Here is a 10,275-nt window from a genome sequence, read left to right on the forward strand (position 1 = left end):
ACTGCTGTAGGTAAAGAGTGCGCTTTGGGTCACATTAACATTCCATTGACGGATGCTGGATAGGAGAGGTAAGTGAGTCATCGAATTTTTGTCTGATGATCCTCCAAAATGTACATCCTTGGTTAACCAAAGCAGGCTTTTCTGTTCTCAGCATCTCAGCAATGCCTACCCCTCTGTTCTGTGGCATCCAGGTCTTTTCATCATATTAGAATGATTTTAAATGCACAAATAAGTTACGATGAAACTATTCAAGTATAGTTAGTTATTTCCCGGTTAGTTGATAATACTGAAATCAAAGGATACTACTATTGGAAATTGAGAAAAACAACCCAACATGTATTATACAAAGTTATTTATTAGTTTACAAAAGAGTTTGTTTGTTATACCGAGAAGGAAGGCACTGGAAAAAGCCATACAAAAAAATTTTAACAGTGAGTGTATAAAATAAGACTGTCACAAGACCAAGTTTGAGGGCATTGTGTTGATTCCTACGCTAGCTATCAGGTGATTGAAAATGGTGAAACGTAAACCATATGTGGGGTAGTTTGTGAAAGGGTTGGATGGTTGAAGTGTCATCAAGATGCAGTAGAGAAAGAGATACACTCATGACACATTCTTGTATGGTTTCTACTAACTATAGCAGGCATCACAGCTTGTCTCCCTCTTATAGAAATCGCCAGTGGTGGCCATGGGAGGGGCAAAGTCCACACAGTCCATGCCCGAGTAGGAGAAGAACTCTGTGGTTCTGAGGGCATCCAGATGCTCTGCCTCACAGGATGCATAGTAGCAGACCGAGGAGGGGGTGGCTGGGGACGAGTGGCTGTACTGGGGGTGAGAAGGCCAATGTTGGCAGAAGTAGCCATCTTCTGGGAGGCTGGAGTGTAGGGAATCCAGAGAAGGAGGTGAGCTGTAATTTTCTGGAGTGTAGGAAGGCAGCTGAGTTGGTGAGTAACTGCAATCAAAGGAGCCAGAGAGACTGGAGGAATCCGAAGGTGATCCTGGAATCTAGAGAAAGGAAAACCAGGGAACAAAAGCTGGGTAACTTAGACAGGATGAAAGAAATTGAGCAGTGTGGATTTACTCAAGCACAGTGAGAACACTAGGGCTAAGAATGAACCTCAAACCCTTAACTTAAGTCCTTGGAAGTAATCTCATTTGCCGACTGTGATTTCATGACACCGCACCCCAGATTTCTTTTCCTCCTTCTCAACAATCGATTGCCTTGCTCCACTGCCTTCCTTTGTTAAAACCTTGCAGGATGTTTTGTTCTTAAACCACGAAATCTCACTATGTCTCAGGTCACCTGCACGTCAGATCCTGCTGCGTGCCACAGTGTAAGCTGCAGGTGGCACCTTGGGCCACACCCTTGACGTGAGCAGCCAGGTAAACACATAGAGGTAGAACCCAAGTCCTCATAGGCCCGGCATCTAGAACACCCAAGGATGAGAAAAGCCCTTCCTGCCACCAGTGTATTCCTCTGCTAGTGGCCAGAGATCTAACACATCTTAAGCACGCTGACAGTGGCCAACCTTGGCAGCTGAGCTGAAACTGTGTGTTATGTTCCCGTGAAATGATGCACGCGCATTCTGTAGGGTTACTTCCCAATCTTCTCTAAATTCAGTTTCCCTTAATATAGACTTTTGACAAATGAAAATAAAAAGTGTTCACAGTTTTTAAAAGAAAAAAAAACTTACAAAGTTTTAAAAAATTATAAATCCCCAAAACATACAAACAACAATCTTACTCATTTTAAAGAGAACACACTTTTGAACATTTGAGATCCATCAAGAATAGAAAATCCAAATTCTTTCAAAGATTAGGACTGCTTTGTCTTGTTTTGAGAGAAGGTCTCATGTAGCCTCCTAGGCTATACCTTAACTCTATATTTAGCTGAGACTGACCTTGAACTCCTAGCCCTCTTGTCTATGCCTCCCAAGTGCTTGGATTAAGGCATATTCCACAGGCTTAAATATCAACCATCTCAGGCTTAGATATGTTCTTTTGCCTATGGCAGCCCAAACCAGCCAGTAAGTGGAGCCAGTTCAGCAGTTAAGCCAGGCCCCATTAGAATGTTGGTATCACATATACGTAGCCTTGATCCATTTCAAGGACTTAAAAAATCTAAGGGCTATTGTTGAAACTATTTATTTCCAAATAAACAGATGTCTTAACAGATATTTTTAAAAAGGAGTAGCACCTTTTTATTGCCAGACATCCATTTACATGGGAAATCATAATATGTGTATTCAAAGGCTTATGCCCTTCACGGTGCCCACACATTGAACTTTAAAATGCTTCCCTGACTATTTCCTGGTTGATAACATTTGTATGCTTTCTCACGAGATGATGCAAACACTTCTACAAAGCATCTCTACCCCACAGTTAGCAAGCACCAGGCTCCAGGAAGGATGTGGATTAATTACCAGGCTCTGGTTGTGGCAGAAAGGGGCCACTTGACAGCTCTCTGGGAAATAGTGGGGAGCAATCTGTGCAGAGTTGAGCAAAGGCTCCGGGAGTGTGTCTGTCTGAAGGTAGGACTCGAAGATCTGGTCGAGGCAGCTAGGACTTTCTTCACAAGAGACACAGGTGGAAAATTCTCGAGTTTGAAAATAACTGGGCGTGGAAGACGTTGGTTCAGGCTCAAAATACAGTCCTATAAGAGAAAGGGAAATGATTGTTGTTTAAAAATTGCAAAATAGGTTTGAATAGAGTTTTCTTCTATTTATTATATCTAGGGGGAAATGGAGGTTGGGAAATTCCTTATAAGTAAACACTTTTGGAATTTGGACTGTGTTAGTTGTCTTAGGTTAATCCAAGTCCCAGAGAAATTAATCTGGTCAGTAATGTGATGGATAGCTTTCAGTATGGTTAGGCTGAAGTAAAAGAATGCATGTGGCCCAGCCAGTATCTAAATGCCACATTCAGGGAATAGCACCAGCCCCCGCCTTCAGGGCTATAAAAGCACTAATGCCGAAAGCTATCTGCAGCGCAAGGAAACCGCTCTGATGAATTTACTGGGGGGCGTTGGAAACCTGCTGGTGTTACGATCTTGCTGCTTACCTAATCTTTTTACATAAGGGACTTAAATTGTTGAGAAGAGGGTTTGGAGAAATGATATAAACAGTGATGCACATGCTAATGTAGTGTACAAATTAATAGCACTTTGCTTTTAGAAGAAGTACAAAGGGCAGGAGTGTCTTATTTGTGGATACGTTAAGATGAGAGTACAATGGGAAAAATATGATAGAGAATAATGTGGATAATCTGCAAAGAGCATCGCCCCCTTTCCAGTTAATAGGAATATTCCCAGTGTGTGATAATCAGTCTTAAAGGTTCAAAGGGGTGGGGGAAGATTTAGAGGAAGCCCATTAAAGGTCTCAGGTTCCTTTCAGGTTAAGTTAAAGTGATGTATTTGGTGGGAACTGCTATAAGCACAGGCTTCCTTCTATATGACCTCCTTAAATTCGTAGCTGCTGAGTGGCATAGGAAGGACTGTTTATGTAACAGAGTTGTTTGTTTGGGGCTGGGGAAACTTACACTTGTTTGAACGGCTCTCTGGGAAGAGAGTGGAGAGTGGGAAGGAAGCCCCTGTCGACTATATGCTAGGTGAACAAGAGCAAAGGCATTATCCTGGATGATTACAACCCATACTGCACCAAGAAAAGACGGAAAGATTCTAAAGCAAACCCTGCTTTTATCGTGGAGCCGAGGTGCTTGGAGACCAGCGACTGGGATAAATGTCAAGGACAGAGTCTTGGTACAGAGTAGACAGTTCAGAATGAAGATAAAACTATGTCTTTCTTTCCTTTCTGGGCTTGCATCTGGAGTCACCTTCTGATTGGTTGGATTCCAATTAAATGGTGGTGCCTCTCTTAACCCCTGCATCAGGCTCTGAAGGGCTTCTGAGATGGACTTTTGAAAGGGTTTGAGGGAACCATAAAGCTGGCTGTACTGACCTGCGGAAGATGGCATGGTAGTGTCTGGAAGGTGGAGAGCGCTGCTTCCTGACAGCTGTCAAGGCAAGAAGAGGAACTTGAAGCAAAGGGAAGGGCTGCGCTTCCTCACTGGGGAAACTGGGCAGGGGATTCGATGGGGACAGCCGCTTCTGTTTTGCGGTAAGCCTTCCTCTAAGAACCCTGGACTTCAAACACAGCCAGCTTTATGTTTGAGATTTGCGTTTTTGTTTGCTTACTTGAGCATTGTTTCTCCCCCCACCCCCCGCCACGAATATCAGATTCCTTGATAAAATGTTAAGTTATTAATTTTGATAAGGGTTAATATAAGTCACTTATTTTGTTACAGACAGAGGGCAATTCAAGTAAAGTCAGCAAGCAGCCTTTCTATTAAACTATTTTATAATGAGTAAGACTTAACATTCACTTAACCCAACTATGACAACAGTCAATACATTTTCAAGTTTGTACCTACTACTTTGTTTCTTTGTCCTAGGAATTAATTTCCCCTAAAGAAATAAGTAATAATTAGACATTGTTTCTAAAATTTTTAAATCTGAGAAGTTAAAATATTCACATTTATGACCTTTAAAATATAAGAAAAAATTTGAAGTAGTTAGTGATTCAGAGTCTATGAACATTTGAGTTCATAGCCAGAAAATAATTCTTTGCAGATTAATTTTTTCTATTTTCTATGTAATTTGCTTTTAAAAATTATAGTATCTAAATACTGAAGATTCATGGGGCTAAACCTTTCAAACGTTTAAAGTTAAGCAGCTTGCCACTTCCAGCTGAAAGGACAATTATGCTAGCCCAATAATGCTGGCATTGTTTTCTTTTAGATTTCAGGTGGTGACTTTAAAGTTTAAAGGGGCCCTGGCTGTGGCTCTGGGCTAGGACGGGGAGCTCACCACTCCTCTCTGGGGTTGCAGGGTAGACTCACTCCTGTTCTCTGAGCCACTGCAAGCATCACACAGCCAGCCACTGCTCAAACAGGAGGTGTGTTAATTTTGAAAACGATCCATGCTGTAATGTCATGAACCAGGAAGCTGGAGGCCTTTACCAGCTCTTTATGCAAATATTTGGCTGCAGCTTGAGCTGGAGGACTTGGAAGGAGGGTTTATTATTTTTTTTAAATCTGCTTCATTGTAGAGCTTGCTTTTAACCCCCTGCTTCCCCCCATTGGCCTATTTGCTTGCTTCCCAGTAATCCTGTTATCTCCTGGACGTATGTTTACAATGTCCTAATTGATATTATCTTTCTGGCCCTTGGTGGTTCACTTTTTGCCTTGCTCCCAGAATACAAAGAATGGTGCCTCTCTTATTTCAAACAGCACACACATCCACAATCGACAATATATAAAAACGCATTAAGCCTATTAAAACAAAACAAAGGAAAACCAGTGGTTAAAAAGAAGAAAGGTAAATTTTATCTTTAGATAAGTACCAACTCGAGTTTCTCTTTACTCCAAGGGCAAAGAAGTGGTGTGTGTGTGTGTGTGTGTGTGTGTGTGTGTGTTTGTGTGTGTGTGTGTGCATGTGTACTGATAAGGCTGAAATAAAAATTTAATATAACTGTACTAGTCTGACACATATACTTTCTTCTGCTACAACTTGAGACTTAGATATCTACCTCAGTCTATAACTTCATGATTAGTTTCTTAAAGTTTCAAACAGTTATTATTCTGACTTCATAGCCAATGAAGGCAGATTTACTCTTGCTTTGCAGTGTTTGGCACAATTAATTCTCTCCTGGATTACTGTTTCCCAGAGATGTCTTTAATGTTGGACCAAGTTGGATATAGTCTCTGTTAAACTAGAAAAGTCTGCCTGGAGTAGGCATACATTATTCTTCCTGGGGAGCAGTCTATCACCCTTGCTGACTGGGTACACTGTATAGCAGTCCCAGAATCCCAAAATCCTTCTGTTTGCTCTCAGAAAAAGATTTTACATCTGGGTCTCCTACTGAAATTCTATGTGCATGACTCCTGTGAGCTGGAAGGGGTGGGGAATGAGAAGTTTCTAGGAAGCACAGTAGGGCACATTCCAGAAAGCAGCGTTATGTTCTTAATAGACATTGGTTCTGAAGGCTTGCTTCATTCTCACAGGGAACTCAGAAAATGGCAAATGAGACTTCTCTCAAGATCAGAGCCTGGTCAAGTACTGAGATTCAATCCTTCCTCTTGCCCTGTACTCTGCTAGGAGCCAAGGGTGGTCACAACGATTTTAAGAACCCAACAGGATTGCTTTGCCTAAGTGGGATGCTCTGGGTATGGCTGAAGCCGAGTTCTGCAAGTACCAAAGCTCCTGGTTCTCGTTTTATTAATGGTATAGTTATGGACTACTGAGGTTATTAAACTCCTGTTAGTATGATCGGCTCTGTAGAAAGATGAAACTAGAGAGCCAATACTGAAAAATAAGATGATCTTGTTTCTACCTTTAGCCTGTTTCTAACTTCAAGACTTTGGATCTTAGCTGTCATGAGGAATACAGATTTTTATGATCTATTCATGTCATCTGATCATTACAATCAAATGAAATAATGAATATACAAAGGTACTTTGAACAAAGAATCACTGAAAATCCACCTTAGTATTGTAAGGACATTCTATTGTTGCCTGAAATTCTGCAAATGGGGACAACTAATTTATCTAGCTGTATGTATCAAATCATAACAAATGTGCTTGAACTCTAAGTTCTGAGAGAAAGGTGTAATATACATTAGTGTAAATGGCCCATCCACCCTTGGTTGGAATTTACTTTAGTGATCTGTTGATCACTCACTGTGGAGAATGCCCCTAAACACTTATTTAGCCTTTATACAATCCTCTTAGCTTTCAACAGAACGATTAGGGGAACAGACAAAAAAGTCTCTAGTAAGTCAATGTATTGGAGGACATGTGCCACAGAGTCACTGAGAACTAAGCCCAAGTCCTCTGGCTCAGAAACCTATCTCACCATCGCTCCATAATTTCTCCCTCCTGTTGCTTGAGGTGCCAAAGTTCCATTCATGAAGTCCAACATGGAACTCGCACAGGATCACATGCTGACGAGACCAGTGAAATCATAGATGACTGGAATCCTGTCTGATCCTCCCTCCACACCTACACCTACCCACAAGCAATAACAGTGTCACGTGTAGAAGGCTCTTCAAATTGAACTCTCTCTCGGTGGACAAGCACGCCTAGTTTACATGGTTCTGCAGCTGCCCCGAGCACTCGGGTAATAAATGTGAGGTGTCAGAGTGTCTTATGACTACCCAGATCAGTTCTGTCATAGTTCTGTGTATTCTAGAGACAGAGGCCTTTTCTTCCAGAGACTTCCAGTGACTGCTGGTTTTTCATATACATGACCTCAGAGCCTAAATTACAGAGAAACTAGGTGGGTTTCTGGGAGATATTTTTTTTTCAATGAGTTTGTTGGGGCTGTATCTATACTCTCTTAACACTATAAAAACATATTTAACCTGTTGGCTGCCTCTCTTCCTTGCAGAGGACCAAGAAGCCTTCCCCACTCAGCTATGAGCAGTGAGAGGTGAGCCTCCCACAGTCCTGAGCCCTACACCATGTCCCACAGGTTTTTGTGGCTGCCTATGGTGACCTGGGAAGTTGGGGACAGATGTAAGAATCCCTCCCTGAGCAGGGCTGTGCTTATGTGTGGCCTCTGCATCTTCCCTTACACAGGGCTGAATGAAACCTTCGATGGACTGGGAGGGACAGAGAGGGAGAGGGTGGTGCTTACGTTTGCCCCTGAGGCGGCCTGGTGTGCCCTTCTTTGCTGCAGAAGCTCTTTCACGGTCATCTTCACACGGACGCCTTGATATACCTTAGGTTTTTCTGGGGAGAGGCAACAGGGTTAGTGGTCAGTTTCAAAGCTTGGGTGTCAAGGGGATACAGTGAGGGTTCCCTTGGTACGGCTAGGATACCCAAGGCCAAGTTCTACCTTTGCAGAACACCCGAAGGGAATGAAAAAAGAAAAAGAAAAAAAGAATAAAAAAGAAAAGGAAAGATAACATTAAAAAAAATACCCACATTTCTCAAACTAGAAAAGGTTAAGCACGGGCAGGTGCTTCAGGGTCCTAGTGGGAACAGTACCTGTGGGCAACTATGAAATTATTCATCCCTAGCTGGGCCCCATCCTCAGGACAGTACCAGCTGTTCTGCTCTGGAATGTGGAGGGAGGTCAAACAAGCCTGCTATTTTGGCTATGTTATTAAATCTGGGGTTCCGGCTCAGCTTGTGGATCTGGGGTGCTCTCTGTTTCAAACTGATCTCGCCGACCTCACCATAATGTGAACAACGGCCCCTCTCCCCATGCCCCCCGCCCCACTGTATTCCTCTATCAGTCCAGGCATGGCTTCTGGAGAAGTACAACCTTTATTTGTGGTGCCCTTGGTCTGGAAGCCAGCCCTGAGACAAGCGACAAGCTACAGGGATCGGGGCAGTCAGTCTGTCCTGGCCCTGTTAAGAACTTACTGCACTGACCCCAGAAAAGGAGCCAAGATCGGGAAATAGTCTCCTGTCGGTCCTTTCTCTTTTACAAAAATGTCTTTTCTTCCTCACCCCCTTCCTCCCTCTAGACTCCAACTCTGTCGCTCTCTTCATCTCTTCCCACCCCCTCCCTATCCGGTGCAGGCGTTTGGAGAACTGAGCTGTGGCGAGTTCTCCAGCAAGAGCTGCAGCTCTGGAGTAATGGCATCCCCGAGGCTCCCTAGGACCGCGCAGTCGCCTGGAGGCAGCCCTCCGGAAGGGGCCGCCCCTGAGCCGGCAGAGCTGGGCCGGGAGACCTGGGAGAGCCCAAGTGGCGGACCGTGCTAGGCGGGGGTCGGCTGGGAGGGACCGGTGACTGCCGGGGGTCCCGGCAGAGCGCAGTGAGTAGGTCTGGCTGATTGTTAGGCCAGGCTAGACCCGGCAGAGGCACTTTCCGAGTAGGGTTTGACTTAGAAGCCCAGTGTGACTCCCACCCGACCTTGACCCTGGAGAGAGCGCTTATTAGAATCACGGGGAGGGGCGGAGCACAGTGGCCCCTGGCCTAGGCGTTTGGAGACCGTGCCAGGCCACCAGCGCCTCGCCTGGTTAGTGTAGGGACCGCGGCTGGACAGCAGGGAGACCCCCACCCACGAGCCAGATCCTGAAAGTTAGGATCCCTCAGGAAAGTTAGTGCGCTATTCTTCCCGGTCCTGGGCATCGGTTTGTCTTGCTGCAGTGCCAGGACGCGCCCACTCCACTCCAGTCTCCTTTCCTCCCATTCCCACTGACTGGGTCGGCTCTGGGATCTGCAGGCAGCGCGGGCGCGCCTCGGGGTCCACGCGGGGCCAGCCCCAGCCCAGCTCCCAGCCGGGAGCGTCCTGCTCCAGTCCAGGGCTCACCATGAGCCTCTAGCTCCCCCGCGCCGCCGCTTCTGGGCTCACAAGGTCGGCGCCTCCAAATTCCCAGGACGCCAAGGTGGAAAAGTGAAAGGGCAGGCAGGGGCGTGGGGGACTCGATTGTCTTTCCGGAGTGGCCTTATAGGTCTCTGGGCCTCTGCTCTGGGGAGCAGTCACCCAGAGGGACCCGACACAGCGGGATCGCGTCCCCTCTGGATCCATGCCCGGCCCTGACTATTATTCCCTGACTTTGTGCCTCTCTGTTATACGCAGGAAAAGCAGAGGAAATACACTCGGATCCAAGTGCCCCTGGCCCTCATGACCCAACCCCTGGAAAAGCATCTGAGTTACCCGACATCCTGGTCAGCAGGAGCTGGGCTGGAGACTGGATGCTGCAGCTTCAGAGACTCAGCACCTAGGAAGGCTCCTGTGCAGGGAGAAAGGCAGAGATGCGACATTTTTAAAGTTTCACAAAACACGAGGCAGCACCCAGGTCCCTGGATCAGGAGACACACAGAATTAATGTTTTATACCTTCGGGTATAGGTTTGAGTTTTTTCCCCCTCATGCCAAGTATTTAAAACCTCTAGAAACCCATGATTTGACAATCAATGATTGCGCGATACTTTCAATTTGAATATTCAAAGGCTTAACAAAATGGACTATCTTCTGCAGAAATCCTGCACACAGGCACCTCACAGAGAGTCCAGAGAAACAGAGAGTGAGATCCCTTTGGGTCCTGACCCTTGCTTTTCTCCTATTTTAAACATTTTGTCCACCTGCCCACAGGCAGAGCAGGTGTCCTCAAAGATGCTCTATGTTAGTGCCTCAAAGGCTGCCCAGAAGCCCCCACTGACCCAGGCTGTTCCCTGTGGACCACCTGAACCAGGTTGGACAGCCACAATGAATCTCTCTTGTCCACTCTCCATTTTAAGGGGAAATGGCAGGTTTTGGGGAAT

At 45.4% G+C, this 10,275-nt stretch overlaps 1 protein-coding gene across 1 annotated transcript; it reads right to left on the minus strand.

The window, feature by feature from the left end:
• Positions 1-337: 337 nt before the first annotated feature.
• On the minus strand, positions 338-7,908 carry Colca2 (colorectal cancer associated 2). The gene is made up of 4 exons (XM_029481910.1): positions 7,694-7,908; positions 3,957-4,011; positions 2,424-2,653; positions 338-1,005 (listed from the first exon to the last, which is right to left on the minus strand). The coding sequence occupies exons 1-4, from the start codon at positions 7,751-7,753 to the stop codon at positions 631-633; spliced, it is 720 nt and encodes a 239-aa protein (XP_029337770.1). The 5' UTR covers positions 7,754-7,908; the 3' UTR covers positions 338-630.
• Between the last annotated feature and the right edge of the window lie 2,367 nt (positions 7,909-10,275).

Source organism: Mus caroli, chromosome 9 (assembly GCF_900094665.2).
Source record: "Mus caroli chromosome 9, CAROLI_EIJ_v1.1, whole genome shotgun sequence".
Lineage (NCBI taxonomy): Eukaryota > Metazoa > Chordata > Mammalia > Rodentia > Muridae > Mus > Mus caroli.